This window comes from Zingiber officinale, chromosome 4A, assembly GCF_018446385.1.
Source record: "Zingiber officinale cultivar Zhangliang chromosome 4A, Zo_v1.1, whole genome shotgun sequence".
Classification (NCBI taxonomy): domain Eukaryota; kingdom Viridiplantae; phylum Streptophyta; class Magnoliopsida; order Zingiberales; family Zingiberaceae; genus Zingiber; species Zingiber officinale.
In genome coordinates this window covers 11,501,203-11,520,360 of record NC_055992.1, presented here as the reverse complement: position 1 = coordinate 11,520,360, position 19,158 = coordinate 11,501,203, and the positions used below count along the sequence as shown (strand labels likewise).

The window sequence follows — 19,158 nt, the reverse complement described above, 5'->3', positions numbered from 1 at the left end:
TGAGGAAGCGAAGCGACGCGACTCACCTGGTTGGTTCTCTTCGCGTGAGGAAGCAAAGTGACGCACCTGGTTGTTCTGTTAGCGTGAGGAAGTGACACACGCTTTGGGAAGTAGTGCTTCAGAGTGAATAAATATGCAGTCTGCTTTCTGATTCTTCACTCAATCAATCTGTGCGCTACTTTGCTTTCTCTTCTTCCTCTGTGTGTTCGTCCGCTCCCTTCCTTTCCTTGTTCTGAGTCTAAGGCTTGGTTCCGCGATATGAGGTTGAGTCCGAGTGCGACGTTCGTCTTGGAGTGCACCTACGAATGACACGAGTGGTTGTCGAATCTTGGGAGAATTTTGCCGGAGAGCCTCTGCACCGTGGGCGGCAATAAATTCTCTAAAGACAGTCGGCACGCCGACGCTTCAACCGGAGATAACATTTTCTCGACCTCTCTTTTTATTTACCTGTTTACTGCATGCTTGCTGTTTTTTGTGCAATTATATTACTGAGTTACTGCTCTCGTTCAAACAACTTACAACAACACATCGCAGCAGGAGGAGACTAGCGACAAGGTCACAAGTCAGCGAATTAGTCGCCGCCAGCGTCAGCACTGATGTTTGGCATCGAATTGTGCCAAAATCGTGACAAAGGTCGTGATTTCCATCCAAGCAGGGCTCGGGCCGTGGGGATATGCCAACAATGGCATTCTGTGGTCGGAGATGCCGTCCTGGCTGACGAGCTATGTGTTGGTGGCTGGGATAGACAGAACCATCATCGGCAATCTCATCAGGCTGAGAATGACTCGATTCAGATGCCGGAAAGGACCAAAAACTACCTCTGTAGGTAGGCAGGAGGCTGACATCGCTAGCGACCGAGTCCCGTTGCAATTGCGTGGTGTGCGACGTGCAATGTGCAATGTGCAAAGTGTGCTACGTGGGCAAAGTGCAGCGAAAAAAAATGCTAAGACGAAGCACAATACTTTGTGGTGATTCATTTTTTTTATGGATAAGTTTCATTTAAAAATATATATATATATATATATATATATATAATAGAATAGGATCTGTTGAAAACAAATGCATGCTTACTGTAGAATTTTACGAATACATGCTTAGCATTATTATTATATGCATGTGGTAATTAATTGAATATTAAGTTCAATTAATTCACCTTTTATGAAAAATGGACTAGACCAATTTTGGTCCAATCAAATCATTAGCTGGTTTGACCGTACTAATTTAATCAAAACCCAAATCAATTTGGGTTGATTAATTGGACTCGGACCAAATATGATCAAATAACCAGATTTGTTCTAATGAGTCAAATTTGATCAAATGATTAGATTTGTTCTAATCAGTCGGACTTAAACCAATGGATATTGGTTTGATCAAATAGATTTGAGTTTGATCAATGAGTCTGAAATTGGTAGAAATGGACTTAGATCAAATAGTAACAGAACATAGATACAAAAATTCCTATCCAATTAGATTAGTTCTAATTAAGGACAATGGACCGAGCTTAGGATCTGGATCCCTAATTAACCGATCCAATGAGTCTGACCAATTAGATCAGTTCTAATTGTCGACTTAGACTCCTGAAAATCGAGAAGATTTATTTTTTTTTATTTATTATGTTGGTATTATGCCTATATAAATTGAAATAAGCCAGTTTTGTACTGGTTAGTCGGTTTTGTACTGATTTATTTAATTTCAATTTTTCAGATGGCTAGTCGTGATTTTCGACAACATGAGCTTTGGGAGGAGATCAAGGAGCTTGATTTTGACCCGGTTCAAGGACTCGGATGGCTTATTGGTCGGCTCGATCAATTGTTCTGGAAACTCGACCGAGAAGAGTTTCCAGTCCAAGACACACACAAAAGATGAGCTTTGGTCTATTCACTGTCGAAAAATCTTTGACAGACAACATTCCAACTTTGGGATGATTATGATGGGTACATCTCGTATTCAGAGATGTGCAGACAGTTACTTCATTTCTATTAGGGTCTTGAAGATCTAGAGGAGGATCCAGATGAATTTGAAGAGGATTCAGAAGATCCTGTAGATCCAGAGGAGGATCCAGATGAATCTGAAGAGGATTCAGAAGATCCTGTAGTCTAGAGGAGGATCTAGATGAATTTGAAGAGGATTTAGAAGATCCTAAAGAATCAAAAGAGGATCTGGGAGAGTGTGTGGAGAATCCAGATAAGGATTCGATAGTGAATCCTGAAGTTGTCCTGCCTGAGATTACCCCAAATGAGTCCAAGATGAAAAGGATAATATTGGTCACTACACTAATGTCTACCCTAGTGGGAGTAGTAGTAGCCTATCTAGTTTACTAGAGTTCTGTTATTGTTATTTTTCATTATGTGTGAACAATTTTAGTCCATTTCGTTCATGTCAATCGGTTATATGTTAACAATATACAGCATAATTTTATATTAATGATATATTCATTTATTTATGTTGTATACTTGACATGATGCATGATTAGTTCATGATATATTAAATGATTAGCTCATTTAATTAAAGTAATCATGATTTATTAAATGATCAGTTCATTTAATTAAAGGAATTATGATATTGTAAATGATTAGTTCATTTATTGGGATGTATGTAATAGAGTTGATCAATATTGATTTAATTGGTCATACGAATGATGAATGAAAATATTGTTATCACTTGATTTTGTAAACTAACTCAAATTAATATTGAGTCAATCATAAATTGCATGCATATGATTTACACTGAATACTAAATAATGTATTTATTTATGATAGACTATGGCAACCAAAAACATTATAGCTGAACTCAACAAGGGTGAAAAACTTAATGGGGGATAACTAGAAGATCTGACACCTCAGGATACAATATGTACTTGAGGAATAAGAAGTTCTAGAGGCTGTAAATCAGGTTATGGAAGAACCTGTAGATGGTCCCACTGCACAACACAGATAAGATCTTGATGCTTATAAGGCATGGAAGAAAAAGAACTCCACTGCAAAGGGCATATTAATTAGTTTAATGGTAGATGACCTAGCTTTTGAGTATGAGTCATATCTTTCGGCTCATACAGTCTGGGTAGCCCCTAAAGAAAAATATAGTGGAGTAAGTCTGAGCAAGCTTCGACAGCTGACAATCAGGTTTGACAGCTACAAAAAGCGTCCAAATGTATCAATGGTTCAACACCTCAGTGAGATGTCGAACATGATTCGGGAGCTTAAAACTGTTGGTCATGAGTTAATCGATGAACAACAGGTTCAAGCAGTTATTCATTCACTTCCAAATTCTTGGAAAACCATGAAGCAAACCCTAACTCACAGTGAGAGTATCAAGACTTTCACTGACGTCTCACGCCATGTAGAATTGGAGGCGGAGAGAGTTGAATCTGCAAGGATTTCTGGACAAGCCTATGTGGTTGTAGGTTCTGCTGGATCATCTGGATCCATGAAAAAGAAATGGTTCAAGAAAGGGAAGGGAAAGAAGAGGGAAGCTGCTGCTATAGGGCAGGGCCCAATCAAGAAGATAGTAAAGAAGACTGGAAAGAAACCTAAAAACAAGTTTACTTGTTTTAACTGTGGCAAGCAGGATCACTTCGCTCAGGAGTGCACTGAGCCGAAAAAGGTAAATTCTAGCGTGTCTTCTTTTTCTGAGTATTTTGTTGTTAGCTGATTCTTATTCTTTGTGGATTATAGATTCGGGAGCAACCAACCATGTAGCTCGAGAGCGAGTTACATTTGTAGAGTATCGTCGGGTACTAGCTGGCAACAAGTGGATCTATGTGGGAAATAATGCAAGAGTTGAAGTCAAAGGAGTCGGCACTTGCAAACTCAACCTCCGTGGTGGTAGAGTTTTGTTTCTACATGATGTCCCATATGCTTCTGAAATTCGACGGAATCTTGTTTCCGTTACGTGTCTTCTTGACTTAGGGTATTGTATTAATTTTTACAGTCGATGTGTTGAACTTAAGATTGACTCAGTGTCCATCGGACATGATTTTTTAACAAATGATTTTATGGTTCTTGATGTAGAACCAGATGTCAATTATGCTATTGATGGTTGTTTTTCAAACATTGCTCTAACTAGTGATGCAGACATAACTGATGAGGTTTGACATGCTAGATTAGAACACATAGGATAAGAACGTATGAATCAGTTGGCTAGAGAGGGTCTATTAGGCACTCGGGCTAAGATTCAATTGTCTATATGTGAGTATTGTCTTGCTGGAAAAGCAACTAGGAAACCATTTGGTAGCCTATAAGATCTGAATCAACATTGCAGTTAATTCATTCGGATATTTGTGGTCCGATGAATGTGAAGACTAGACCTAGAGCTTCCTATTTCATTACATTTATTGATTATTTCTCTCGGTTTGGTCATGCGTATTTGATTTTTCACAAATCAGAAGCATTGGATTGCTTCATTCGTTATATGAACGAAGTTGAGAATCAAACGAAACATAAAGTTAAGACTTTACGCACTAACCGTGGAGGGAAATATTTGTCTAATATGCTCAAGATAATATGTAATGATAGAGGGATTATAAGACAACTGACAATCCCTGGAACTCCAAAGTAAAATGGGGTAGCTGAAAGAAGAAATAGGACTCTTCTTAAAATGGTTAGGTCTATGATAGCGCAGGCTAATTTGCCAATCTTCTATTGGGGAGATGCATTATTAACTACAACATATATACTTAACAAAATGCCTTCAAAGTCAGTTCCATCTACCCCATATGAACGTTGGACAGACAGAAATTCAAATTTAAGTAATTTGAGACTCTGGGGGTCAGCTGCTTATGTTCATGATAGTTCTCACAAGTATGGAAAACTGGGACCTAGAGATAAGAAATGTATCTTTATAAAATATCATGAGACCTCCAAAGGTTATGTTTTCATAGGTGAGCAACTAGATGAAACCATCTCTGAAATAGATTCGAGAGATGCAATTTTTCTCGAAACAGAATTCCCAATCAGAGGTGATGTTGATAAAAATGTTCCTCTATTTGAGGAGGATGAGATATTATCAACAAGAGAGGTGTCAAAAGATACACCTGAGTCTAGTCAACCGAGTGGGAGTGATATGCCGAGTCATGAGTTGACTTCTCAATAGCCCAACTTACGGAGAAGTGTTCTTAAGATCAAACCTAAGAAGAGGTTTGATATTGAGAATAAGGCATATTGATTACACTTCCAATTGACGACGACGAACCTCAATCTATTGAGGAAGCATTGGGATGTAGAGTTAGAGAAAAATGGAAAGCTGCAATGATTGAAGAGATAGAGTCCATGATTCAGAATCATGTTTGGGACTTAGTTGATCTTCCTCCGGGCCGAAGGGTTATTGGGAATAAGTGGATTCTCAAAATAAAGAGGAAAGCTGATGGATTGATTAACAGATACAAAGCTCGTTTAGTTGCAAAAGGATATACCCAAATGGAGGGTATTGACTTTGAAGAGACATTTTATCCCGTAGTAAAATTTGTGTCAGTACGAGTTATTTTGGCATTTGTGGCACATTATGACTTGAAATTACATCAAATGGATGTAAAAATCACTTTCCTTAACAGTGATCTTGACGAAGAAATCTATATGGTTCAGCTAGAAGGTTTCATTGCTGAAGGCCAAGAGCAAAAAATATGTAGACTCAGAAAGTCTATATATGGGTCAAAACAAGCGTTAAGACAATGAAACATAAGATTTAACAAAGTTATTTTATCTTATGGTTTCGAGATGATCAATGAGGATCATTGTGTTTTCCTAAAAAGGAAAAAAAAGAAAGTATGTCATTTAATCATTATATGTTGATGATATGCTGATAGCTAGAAATGATATAGGATATGTGAATGAAGTCAAGAAGTGGTTGTCATTATAATTTGATACAACAGATATGGGAGAAGCTGAATATTGTTAGGATCTCTTCGTACGGCTAGAGAGGGGGGGTGTGAATAGCCGACCCCAATTGCTCGCGTTTCTTTCTACAAACTAGGGTTAGCGCAGCGGAAACTAAATGCAGAAAGAAAACAGGAGAAGAAATCAAACCTCAACGCAAGGATGTAACGAGGTTCGGAGATGATACTCCTACTCCTCGGCGTGTCCGTAAGGTGGATGAGCCCTATCAATCCGTCGGTGGATGAGTCCCCGGAGAACCGGCTAATATCAACTCCTTGTGGGTGGAGAAACCTCGCCACAATCACTTGCAACAGCAAGCTAAGAGTACAAGAGAATAGCAAGAACAAAATACAACAGGAATGTAAACACAGTAGCTTTCCTTCTCGTCGACTGGGGTCCCGGATGAAATAGCAACTTCACGGACAGATGCAACAGCAAGTCAGTCGAAAAAACTGTAGGGGAAGCTCACGCGAAGCTTCACCAGCGGTTGAGCTCAGCAAAGCTCGGAGCACCAGAAGAAGCAGAAGCTTCAGGCAGGAGAGAACTTCCAGAAGGAAGAAGAAGTAGCAGAAGGAGAGTATTCACCGAAGTCCTGTAGCCCTCTTTTATACCTGCGAAGAAGAAGAGCAGAGATGCGTCGCAACAGCTAGATTCCTGATCGGTCCATGGACCGATCAGGAACCTCTGATCGGTCCACGACCGATCGGGCCGATCCTAAATCGATCGGCGTCTCTCGATCGGCGTGGACCGATCAGAACCTCTGATCGGTCCATAGGCCGATCAAGCTTCGATCCCTCGTCATCGCATCTCCTCGGGGCTGCGGTCGATCGTCCCAAATGGATCGGTCGGCAGACCGATCCACGGCTTTCTTCAGGTTGCGTTGCCTGATCGGTCTCGGGACCGATCGGATTAGAGCCTAGCACGCCCGATCGGTCACCGGACCGATCGAGGCAAGTTCTGATCGGTCACCAGACCAATCCAAACTTCTCAGCCCTAAACCTAAGGCTTCCACACCAACATCCGGTCAACCTTGACCTGTTGGTACATCATCCCTAGCATCTGGTCACTCCCTTGACCTGCTAGCACTCCCTGCTAAGTGTCCGGTCAATCCCTTTGACCCACTTAGACTTTTCCACACCAGATGTCCGATCATCTCTGATCCATCTGGATTTTCCTCTTCGTGCCAAGTATCCGATCACTCCCTTGATCTACTTGGACTTTCCAACACCAGATGTCCGATCACCCTTGATCCCTCTGGATTTTCCCTTGCCTGGCTTCACTCACCAGGATTTTCACCTAGCTTCACTCACTAGGGTTTTCACCTGGCTTTACTCACCAGAATTTCCACACTGCCTAACATCCCAGTTAGGACTTTCTCACTGCCTGGCTTCACTCACCAGGACTTTCCAACTGCCTAACATCCCAATTAGGACTTTCCCACTGCCTGGCTTCACTCACCAGGACTTTCCAACTGCCTAACATCCCAGTTAGGACTTTCCCACTGCCTGGCTTCACTCACCAGGACTTTCCAACTGCCTAACATCCCAGTTAGGACTTTCCCTCATGCCAAGCTCCCTGCTTGGACTTTTCCCGTGCCAAGCTCCCTGCTTGGACTTCTCCAGTGCCAAGTCTCCATACTTGGACTTTTCGCGTGCCAAGCTCCCTGCTTGGACTTTTCCAGTGCCAAGTCTCCATACTTGGACTTTTCAGGTCAACTAGGTCAACCTTGACCTAGGGTTGCACCAATAATCTCCCAACCATCTATTCTTGTCTCACATCAAGAATAGAACTCTCTCACGAGTGTCAAATATCAACATGCAACTCAACTAGGTCAACCTTGACCTAAGGTTGCACCGATAATCTTCCCAAGTCAAACATCAAAATACAACTCGAGTCAAGTCACCTCGAGTCGGGTCAACCAGGTCAACCTTGACCTAAGGTTGCACCAACACTTTTGATGTACTGAGCCCGTCAGTTAAGTTCCCGTAACATCCTTTTCCTAGCTTCTTCAACCATTTCCAATGTTCTTTCCTTGAACATTCTGGACATTCTCCCTTAGTTAGGTTACCTAACTTGGGTTCTCCAATAATTCTCCCCCTTTTTGACACACATCAAAAAGAATTCCAATGTTCTTCCTCGAACATTCCTTGATATTCTTCCCCTAGCTTAGGTTAACCCGATAACCTAACTTGGGTTCTCCAATAATTCTCCCCCTTTTTGACACACATCAAAAAGAATTCCAATGTTCTTCCTCGAACATTCCTTGATATTCTTCCCCTAGCTTAGGTTAACCCGATAACCTAACTTGGGTTCTCCAATAATTCTCCAATGAACACTCTCCCCTTTTTGACACACATCAAAAAGAAAAAGGAGGGTATCAAGGTCAAGAGTTTCTTCCTAATGAAAGTCCCATACCTTTCATTGAAACTCTTAATTTCCCCCTTGATACTAAACTCAACAATCAACTTAGTGATAATCCCATATCACTAATCCTCAAAAGTCTTAAGGAGTAAAAACTCCCCCTAAAAGTCAACTCCCCTTTGACAATTAGGTAAAACTCCCCCTAAAGGTCAACTCCCCCTTGACCATTGCACCAACAATGTCTTGGAGAGTTTCAAACCTTTAGAAACCCGAAGCTCACTCCCAAAAACTGAAATTTCAGACACCCGCTGAAAATCAGAAACTGGCACGCACTGATCGGTCCTCAGACCGATCAGAAGCCCCCTGGATCGGTCCCCAGACCGATCCATGCTTCAATGATCGCACTGGATCGTCACTGATCGGTCACCAGACCGATCAGGCCTTCCCTGGATCGGTCCGGTGACCGATCCAGTCTCTGAAATCAGAGATTTCTGATTTTCTCCCCGGGAGAAGTTCAGAAACTCACAGAAAATTACAGAAAATTCCAAAAATCGTAAAATTTTAAGGATACATTTCTCATAACATATACTATCAAGGAAAAATAGTTTTCTATGAAAATAGTTTCCATTTTTCAATCTTGATACAAAGTTCAAAAACTTTGAAATAGTTCAAGTTTAACTCAACTTTGTATCACAATGTTTAATGATGAATGCTATCACTAGGAAAGCTTCATCAAGGTTTTTCAAATCAATTTTAAAATGCTTTTAAAACCATTTGAATTTAGGACCATAATCTTAGGGCTAGATGTACATGACTTATACACAAGCTTTCCCTATGATCCTTAATTTCTTGAATTAGGGTCATCTCGGTACAAGGACTATGCACCTTGATCCTAACTCATGATCCTAATATCTCACACACATCTAAGGTGTATCAAACCACATTCAAGTCAATTTGATGTGAGATATGGATTAAGGTCAACTTAGGCTAAGTTCTCATGCATTTTCTAAACACCAATTTGATCTCAATATCAAATTATATGTTTGTCCTTAAATCAATTTCATTGATTATAATGCAAGAGATGATGACATGGCATATAATGATATCATAAGTAAAAACATGTGCCAATGTCATGATGTCATGGCATAAAGTTTAAAAACTTAAATAAAGCATGACATATAAACTAGCCTAAGCATTATCATGACATTTCAAATGATAATAAAACTAAGCATGATGTCATGACATGTGAGGGCAAACAAACATGGCAAGATTTAGCATAAATGACTATACCTAGATTACCTATCTAAGTATCCTTAACCACTTTGCTAACCTAAAATTTAACCCTTGATTGCCCTAAAATGCCAAAATCCTAATTTTGACACTTCTTGAACTCTAGATTAATTCATGCCACTTAAAGATCAAATTTATCCTCAAAACTTGGCATGTTTCATTTTTCCTCGAGAGTTCTCTAGATTTTCCTAAATTGTGCCAATTATAATCATTCTTTTCCATAATGGCACATTTTACTCTTCCAAGGAGTAAATGATAATTCCATTTCATTTTCAAAGGTTCACAAAACCTTGAAAATGCTCCTTGAGTGTCAATTTCCTCAAAGTTGGGTTAACTACCCTTCTTATTGGAGTTGACACTCTCTAACCCATTTATGGGGTAGCGAAGATGCTCCTAGGAACCCAATACCTATTAGAGCTCATTGGGTTCACTAAATATTCACTAGGGATAACTTCCCTAGCAACCCTCCTAATGACCCTCTTAGGCTTTAAAGCCTTGGTCATTTGGGACTCATCAAGATCAACTCTAGGGGTAACTCCCCTTGTGACCTTGGTGATGGTCTTCCTAGCCCTAGATTTTGTTCCATAATCGAATGGAACATTATGATACGTGGGCTTGACCACTTGGGACTTAGGTTTGTGACTCAAACCTTTCTTGTCCTTGGACATTGGTTTTTGACCCTTAAACCCTAGAGATGACTTCTCCAAGTTCTTAAGAGCCTTTTCCAAAGTATCAAGTCTTGACCTCAAGACTTGATTCTCCTTCTCTAATACCTCAAGTTTTAATTTGTCATTGTTCTTTGAGGCATTCCTAGGCATGTGTCTAGTTGATTTGGGATTCCTACCTAGGTTTTCCTTAGCCTTAGATGAGTTAATTCTAGGGTTGGCTTTCCTAGTGTTATCCTTATCTAGGCTCACATGTTTGGCACCTAAACACATATATTGATTCCTAAGATTATCATGCTTATCATTCTTGACAATTGCAATAAAACTACTAGCATGAGTCTTATTATTATTGCAAGAATGTGCCTTAAATGTTACCTTAGGGTTTGCCTTAGCTCCCCCTATCAACGTGCTCGGTCTCTTGTCCTTGTGAGATTGCCTCCCCCTCGGACATTGACTCCAATAATGTCCCCTTCGCTTGCATTGAAAGCACACCACGTGCTCTTTGCCTTTGCGTATCGGGACTCCGGCTTTCTTGACCTTTGGCGCCGGTGGAGTCTTCCTAACCCTCTTTGGACACTTACTCTTGTAGTGCCCAAATTCCCTACACTCAAAGCACATTATGTGTAATTTGCTTGAAATCACAGTGTTTGAGTTACCTAGGGTTGTGGATGTAGATGAGCTTTCTTCTTCATCCCTTCCGGAGGTAGATGCCTCTTCTTGCTCCGATCTTGAACAAGAGCTCTCCTCCTCTTCTTCCTTGGATGTTGAGTAGCCCTCAACTCCCAATTCGCTTCCTCCATGATGTGAGCTATTTGGCTCACTAGGCTCCTTTTCATGGAATTTTGCCAAATTGTTCCACAATTCCTTGGCGTTGTTGTACCTATCTATCTTGCACAAAACATTATTAGGCAAAGCAAATTCAATAATTTTTGTTACCTCGTCATTGATTTCGGATTGTCGGATTTGCTCTTTCGTCCACTCCTTCTTCTTGATAGGTTTTCCTTCCTCATCCATCAGAGGGGAAAACCCTTCTTGTACACAAAACCAATGTAACATATTAGTTCTAAGAAAATACATCATCCTTACCTTCCAATATGCGAAGTTGTCGTGAGACTCATAGAAGGGTTGAATCGTGACATCTTCTCCATAGAGATCCATCTCTAGCTCGTGCTCCCCGGGTGTTAATCCGATGAAGAGCAAACCTTCGCTCTGATACCACTTGTTAGGATCTCTTCGTACGGCTAGAGAGTGGGGGTGTGAATAGCCGACCCCAATTGCTCGCGTTTCTTTCTACAAACTAGGGTTAGCGCAGCGGAAACTAAATGCAGAAAGAAAACAGGAGAAGAAATCAAACCTCAACGCAAGGATGTAACGAGGTTCGGAGATGATACTCCTACTCCTCGGCGTGTCCGTAAGGTGGACGAGCCCTATCAATCCGTCGGTGGATGAGTCCCCGGAGAACCGGCTAATATCAACTCCTTGTGGGTGGAGAAACCTCGCCACAATCACTTGCAACAGCAAGCTAAGAGTACAAGAGAATAGCAAGAACAAAATACAACAGGAATGTAAACACAGTAGCTTTCCTTCTCGTCGACTGGGGTCCCGGATGAAGTAGCAACTTCACGGACAGATGCAACAGCAAGCCAGTCGAGAAAACTGTCGGGGAAGCTCACGCGAAGCTTCAGCAGCGGTTGAGCTCAGCAAAGCTCGGAGCACCAGAAGAAGCAGAAGCTTCAGGCAGGAGAGAACTTCCAGAAGGAAGAAGAAGTAGCAGAAGGAGAGTATTCACCGAAGTCCTGTAGCCCTCTTTTATACCTGCGAAGAAGAAGAGCAGAGAACTAGCCGTTGCGTCACAGACTTCTGATCGGTCCATGGACCGATCAGGAACCTCTGATCGGTCCACGCATCGATCGGCCGATCCTCGTCGATCGGCGTCTCGATCGGTGCGTGGACCGATCGAGGAACCTCCTAATCGGTCCATAGACCGATCGGGCCAGTTCCTCGGCCAGCGATCTATGCCGATCGGTCCGCCGTCGGGCCATAAATGGATCGGTCGGCGAGACCGATCCACGGCTTTCTTCTCGCGGGTTGCGTTGCCTGATCGGTCTCCGGGACCGATCAGTTACAGATGAGCTCGATCGATTACGATCGGTCACTGCGCGAAGCACATAATGCTTCCGGATCGGTCACCAGACCGATCCAAACTTCTCAGCCCTAAACCTAAGGCTTCCACACCAACATCCGGTCAACCTTGACCTGTTGGTACATCATCCCTAGCATCTGGTCACTCCCTTGACCTGCTAGCACTCCCTGCTAAGTGTCCGATCAATCCCTTTGACCCACTTAGACTTTTCCACACCAGATGTCCGATCATCTCTGATCCATCTGGATTTTCCTCTTCGTGCCAAGTATCCGATCACTCCCTTGATCTACTTGGACTTTCCAACACCAGATGTCCGATCACCCTTGATCCCTCTGGATTTTCCCTTGTCTGGCTTCACTCACCAGGACTTTCACCTAGCTTCACTCACTAGGGTTTTCACCTGGCTTTACTCACCAGAATTTCCACACTGCCTAACATCCCAGTTAGGACTTTCTCACTGCCTGGCTTCACTCACTAGGACTTTCCAACTGCCTAACATCCCAGTTAGGACTTTCCCACTGTCTGGCTTCACTCACCAGGACTTTCCAACTGCCTAACATCCCAGTTAGGACTTTCCCACTGCCTGGCTTCACTCACCAGGACTTTCCAACTGCCTAACATCCCAGTTAGGACTTTCCCTCATGCCAAGCTCCCTGCTTGGACTTTTCCCGTGCCAAGCTCCCTGCTTGGACTTCTCCGGTGCCAAGTCTCCATACTTGGACTTTTCGTGTGCCAAGCTCCCTGCTTGGACTTTTCCAGTGCCAAGTCTCCATACTTGGACTTTTCAGGTCAACTAGGTCAACCTTGACCTAGGGTTGCACCAATAATCTCCCAACCATCTATTCTTGTCTCACATCAAGAATAGAACTCTCTCACGAGTGTCAAATATCAACATGCAACTCAACTAGGTCAACCTTGACCTAAGGTTGCACCGATAATCTTCCCAAGTCAAATATCAAAATACAACTCGAGTCAAGTCACCTCGAGTCGGGTCAACCAGGTCAACCTTGACCTAAGGTTGCACCAACAAATATATCTTAGGAGTGAAGATCATAAGAGATCGTCCTAAAATACTTTTGGGTCGGTCACAAGAGTCTTATATAAATAAGATGTTACATCATCTCAGCATGTCAAATTGTAATGTAGAACATACACCTATTGTGAAAGATACTGTTTTAAGCAAGAGTATATATCCTAAAACTCCAGAGGAAATAGCTGTCATGAATAAAAAATCATATTCCAGTGCTACTAGTAGTTTAATGTACACTATGTTGTGTACACGTCCCGATATCAGCTATGTTGTGAGCTTGGTCAGTCACTTCCAGTCAAACCCAGGACTGAGACACTGGAAGGTAGTAAAAAGGATATTCAGATATCTGAAGGCGACAACAGATTATTGTCTCTGTTTTCAAGGATCAGATATGAGTCTGAAAGGTTATTTAAATGCAGATTGGGTTGGGGACCTGAATGATAGAAAATCCACATCATGCTATGCATTCTTGCTTAATGGTGGCCCCATCTCCTTGAACAGCAAGAAACAAGCTTATGTAGCTTTGTCGACTATGGAAGCTGAATATATGGCATGTTCAGCGGCTGTGCAAGAAGCAGTCTGGTTAAGAAGGTTCTTGAAACATCTGAAAATTGTTGAGGATAGTGAGAGTCCAGTAATTGTCTACTGTGACAATCAAACCAAGGATCCCAAATATCACAGCAAAGACAAATATATAGAAATTAAATATAATTTTGTGAGGGATATTGTGGCTAAAAGAAAAGTAATTCTTGAGTATGTCCCTACACGTGTTATGCTTGCAGATCCTTTTACTAAGCCAATGACTAAAGAGTCATTTAAAGAACATGTAAAGTCTTTGGGACTTCGTAGAATGTAACAATATTGAAATAACAATCAGACTTTGTGATTTGATTGTGTCATTTGCCATAATTTATTCAGTGTATTTGTTGTATTTGTTACATTCATATAAGATCTCGGTGAGCATGTTGGCAGGTGGAGATTGGTCCACTCACATGGACAATCATCTCTGTTTGTTAAGTACAAATAAGGGTAAGACTGTTACTTATGGAACAACTTACAGCTGAAATTAGAGACAGATCTATAAGTTAAGGTCGCCTTGATAATTGTGTCAAGATGAGATCATTTATGTGTTAATAATCATCAAATTAAATGAATCCACCATTTACTGAACCTGTTGAAGGTCAGATTAAAATTCATATGTTGAATTCAGGTGGCAAAAGGCGAATACGCTCGCCCTCAATGCCTCCGCCAACCCGTCCCAGGGCCAACACAGAAGAAGTAAATCACGGGCGGCTACTAGTCTTTGGAATAGTGACTAGCACATAAGGGAGACATTTACCTCGGCTTTGCCGAGATTTGAACCCCCAAACCTCATGGTGGCAACACCTCATGTGCTAGTCACTAGACCGTCCCGAGGGGACTCATATGTTTAATTTAGGATTAGACATTAGGTATGTCTAGATCAAAATCTGTACGATGTTAAATTTGAAGACAACATGCACTCTTTTTAGTAAAGAGAATAATATCATAACATGTGATTCATACCACATGTGCTATTGAAATAATAAAGGTAGTACGAGAATGAATCCATGTTTCTCTACTTTGTTAGACCTTTGAGATTATAAGTTAATCTCATTTTTTGCCTTAGTGACTACTTAGCTGTTTACTTGAAATTTTAATCAGTGTCTGCTACTTTAGCGTGTATCCTATGGCTATGTATAATTCGGTCTATGGAGCATAACTAGTAAAGTAACTGATTAAAATAAATAGATTCTAGCTAAAAAGGAAGATTAAATATATTTACATCTTTTGATATTATTCACTAGTCGACTCATTTCTGTTATGTATAGAAATAAATGTGAATATTAGATATGGAACATGCTCTTGATATAATGGTCATTATAAGGGATTAGAGATGTTCATATTGATGTAAATGAAAATTATTTAATCTGGGTAAATAGCAAGACATGGATATCTCCAAGATAATAGTTGTGTGCTACTTGAAGATTGGATGGATCCTGGATAAAGGCTATGTGCCACCAGGAAAGAGGCTATGTGTCATGCAAAGTTTGTCTCTAATTTATTTGAGCGGCTAAGTAAAGTGTAACAACTTTGTTAGTATTGATCGTTCAAAGAGCAGCTAAGTAAAGGTGTAACAATCTTCTTAGCAACTATCGCTCAGTGTATTTGCTGTCGCACGAATCATTTTCTCTAAGTATGGATTGAATGGTCTTATATGGTCTTTGTGACCAAACTCTCAAATAGTCTATGTTACTTATTATATCTTTGTGACCAAATTCTCAAATAGTCTATGTGACTTATTAGGTCTTTGTGACCAAACTCTCAAATAGTATGTGTGACTTATTAGGTCTTTGTGACTAACTAGTCTTTGTAACTTACCTGAATGAACTAGTCTTAGTGACTTACCTTGGACGAGTGGGAGATGTAGGAAATGAGGAAAGTGAGAACGTGGGAACATGCCCACGTTCCCCACTACTATTAATAGAAAAGTTCATTATACCCCTAGGTCATTTCCCTTTATAAATAGTACATCCAAGGATCATTAAGGGGTACGAGAAAAAAGACGTGAGAAGACGAAAGAGGGAAGAACATCTGAGGCGGTGGGATTTGGTTCGTGGAATTGCGGAGAGCCTTCCGATCCTGTGATCTTTCTTCCGACAATGAGTTACCGACGTCGATTGCAGATCTGCGAGAGATCGCTGTAAGTATTTAATTATTTTGTGCAATTAATTACAATATAATTCCTACAGTATCTTACCTTAGCTTACTCTCTTTGTATCGTTGTCGAGCTAACCAAAACTAGTCAAAATTACTAATTAAGAAAGTCTCCTAGTATGTTTCTTCCTCCTTATATTCTTTTTTCTATTTTTTTCAAAAGCAACCATTTTTCAAGAGAGTAAGTTATTCTTTTCTTCGTTTATGTTTATTAATTGAAGGAGAGTTGTAAAGTATAAATTTTAATTTATCAAGTTAGTAATTAGGATGGTTATTTAAATCATAATGAAGATCTCATATGAATATTAGATATTATGAGGAACAAGATCATAAATAATTTTTTAAATCATTATTTCAATTAGAATGAAGAGCTATGGTTAAAATTTTTAAATTTAAATTTCAGTTTATATAATTCAAAATTTAGGTTTTTAAATAGTGAATATTAACGTATACTAATATTTAAATTTTTTAAAAATTACATCTTCTCGTTGAAAATATTGGTTACCCCACTGTTTGTATATATAAATATGTTCTTCTACACGACATTTTGATTAATTAATTAAGAAAATTAAGAATAATTATTATTGACTTCTCTTTCTCTTTACAAAGATTTATATTTCGTTCTCTCCAACCGAACTTAGATGGAATTAGAGATGATATTAAAAATATCATATGAAATGCCCACTGAAAAGACTTCAGTATCGTTTACTCACTGGGAGCTCAACATCCGACCGAATCCACGAACTGACCCTACACAAGATTTGATTAGAATTATTTATTTCAAAAGAATTTATTAACTATTCATTACTTTTAATTATTTGAGCCCATCTCACAGATTTCCTTGTCCGCCAATTACCCAACCTCAGTCTGAACAGAGCAGTATGAACGAGTTCAATCTGAATGGAGAATTCAAACCTTCTTATACAAATAACACTTTCGACGCGAACCTAACAGTGGAATCTAACGAAGATCGAAAAGTATACGCAAAATACAGAAAATGAGCGAGTTAAATCAAGAAATTTCGAAGTTGATTTATGACGGCGGCGCCAAGAACGTCACGCTGATTGCATCGCCGCTTTTGTCGTCTTGCATGCGTCTTGCTTAATGATTGACGTCGATTCCTCTATTTACGAGCGTGGTGATTCATCATCTGTCCCCATTCCACGGCCGCACTCCTTTTTAAGGCAGGGCAAACGAATTCTAAGCCAACAACTTCGCGATAGAAGATCTCGGAGGAATAAAGAACTCCAGCAGAATCGAATCGATCAATGGAGAGTGTGAAATCTAATGGCACTGAGCAAGTAGCGAAGTCGTCGTCACTGTCGTCGTCGCTGTCGTCATGGCAGAGCAACCTGCAGGAGGCGGCAATGGAGGAGTTGAACAGAGGCCAGAAGCAGGCGGCGCGGCTGCTGCTTCTTCTTAAGGGCGTGCTGTCGTCGCCGGAGAGCCGCCCGGCGGCGGAGCTGCTGGTGGACGTCGGCGCCGCCTTCGCCAAAGCACTGACTTTCATGGAACTAAAGAAGGATGAATCCGAATCGGATAAGGCACCAATTAACTCTGAAGGGATGAGTAGCTGCAGCCATGAACAGATCAAGAGGAAGTTCCAAACTTCGAGGAGAAGAAGCTGCAGAAGAAGGTAAATTAATGCATAAAAAACTGTTTTTTTTTTTAAAAAAACATTTTGGGATTCATTTCAACAGGTGCAATAACAAATCATGGAAATAATTGTCCAAACTTCTTGGGATAATTAAAGAGACATGTTCTGTAAACATGTGCATGCGCTCATATGTTCAAATTTGCAGAGCACATCCATACTCATGCACAACAATATTCTCCACTAAGATTGAAGACGGCCATGGATGGCGCAAATATGGGCAGAAGGGAATCTATGGATCCAAGCATCCAAGGTCAATCTTCATGTCTATATATATTTCTCCAGAAAATCTATTTAATTTGATCAGTGCAGCTATTCGTTTATGTAACTGCAGGAGCTACTACAGATGCGTCCACAAGCATGACAGAGGCTGCCCAGTCACAAGACAAGTGCAGAGGACCGAAGAGAACGACTCCATCTTCGCAATCACCTACGTGGGACAACACACCTGCACGGAGGACGATCGTACTACTGCAGCCACCGACCTGCAGGCGCTCACTCTCGAATCGAAAATGAACAAGAACGATGATGCTTCGGATGATGATGATAAGGAATTAGCGGCTCCTCCATCGGCGATGAAGCGAGACTGTGAGGAAGAGATGATAAGCATTGAGTCGACGACTGCAGGGAGTTGTTCTTCCTCAGAGATCAGTTCCACGTTCTCCGGCTTGGCTCCGTTGAGTGCTGAAGATGGCAATTACAGCTCTGCTAATTTAGGCTTTGGTATGGGGTTTGACGAGTTAATTGCGTTGATGAGTGCTCACTGAAAGAAAATATCTTGCTGGAAAATAGTGGTGAATGTAGTAGTAACTGTGTGATGAAAACCCCAAAATATTGGTGGTTGATTGTCTATGCGCAGAGTAACTGAGTGATAACGATAGCTGTGGATGAAATCGTCTATATTATATTTTATGTGTTGAAAATGTGAATAGAAATAAGAAGGGGATAGAGAGAACTCTAATGTGTAAAAAATTTTTAAAATAAGGTTGTTTGTTTATATTGTATCAGAGGTATTATAGTTGTGAATAAATGTATGAATATTTTGTAGTCTTTCATATAGTAATAGTTGATTATTGATGGTTGATGGCTATCATTTAACGAGTACCTCTTGATTCACTGTGGCCAACAGTGTTTGGTGGGGATTAAACGACCTACGACAACCTTGAAGTATGGAGGTGGGACGAATCCCTTTCAAAGATAGTGTGTTTCTTCTCAATTCATGCATTCTTTGAGCAATCTCACTTCCAACTTGGTTGCAACATCCAGTTAAGGATACTTCTTGAGCATTTAGCACTCGGGCGAAAGTAAGTAGTCGGGCACGTGTCTTCCTTGACTCAGCAAGGCTCGCCATTCAACGAGAGCACTTGGGCATCTCGACCGCCTTGGGGCAAAGAAGAGAATCTCCATCC

General features: G+C 40.8%; 1 protein-coding gene across 1 annotated transcript; it reads left to right on the top strand.

Moving 5' to 3' along the window:
- The first annotated feature begins 17,245 nt into the window (after positions 1–17,245).
- On the top strand, positions 17,246–18,804 carry LOC121973133 (WRKY DNA-binding transcription factor 70-like). Its single transcript, XM_042524719.1, has 3 exons — positions 17,246–17,731; positions 17,898–18,002; positions 18,084–18,804. The coding sequence occupies exons 1-3, from the start codon at positions 17,364–17,366 to the stop codon at positions 18,514–18,516; spliced, it is 906 nt and encodes a 301-aa protein (XP_042380653.1). The 5' UTR covers positions 17,246–17,363; the 3' UTR covers positions 18,517–18,804.
- The last annotated feature ends 354 nt before the right edge of the window (positions 18,805–19,158 follow it).

Bases quoted from the DNA above. Each gene is read 5' to 3' on its own strand.
- LOC121973133 (XM_042524719.1), top strand. From the start codon at position 17,364: ATGGAGAGTGTGAAATCTAATGGCACTGAGCAAGTAGCGAAGTCGTCG. The intron at 17,732-17,897 runs GTAAATTAATGC...TCAAATTTGCAG, and splicing joins AGAAGAAGCTGCAGAAGAAG to AGCACATCCATACTCATGCA. The intron at 18,003-18,083 runs GTCAATCTTCAT...ATGTAACTGCAG, and splicing joins TATGGATCCAAGCATCCAAG to GAGCTACTACAGATGCGTCC.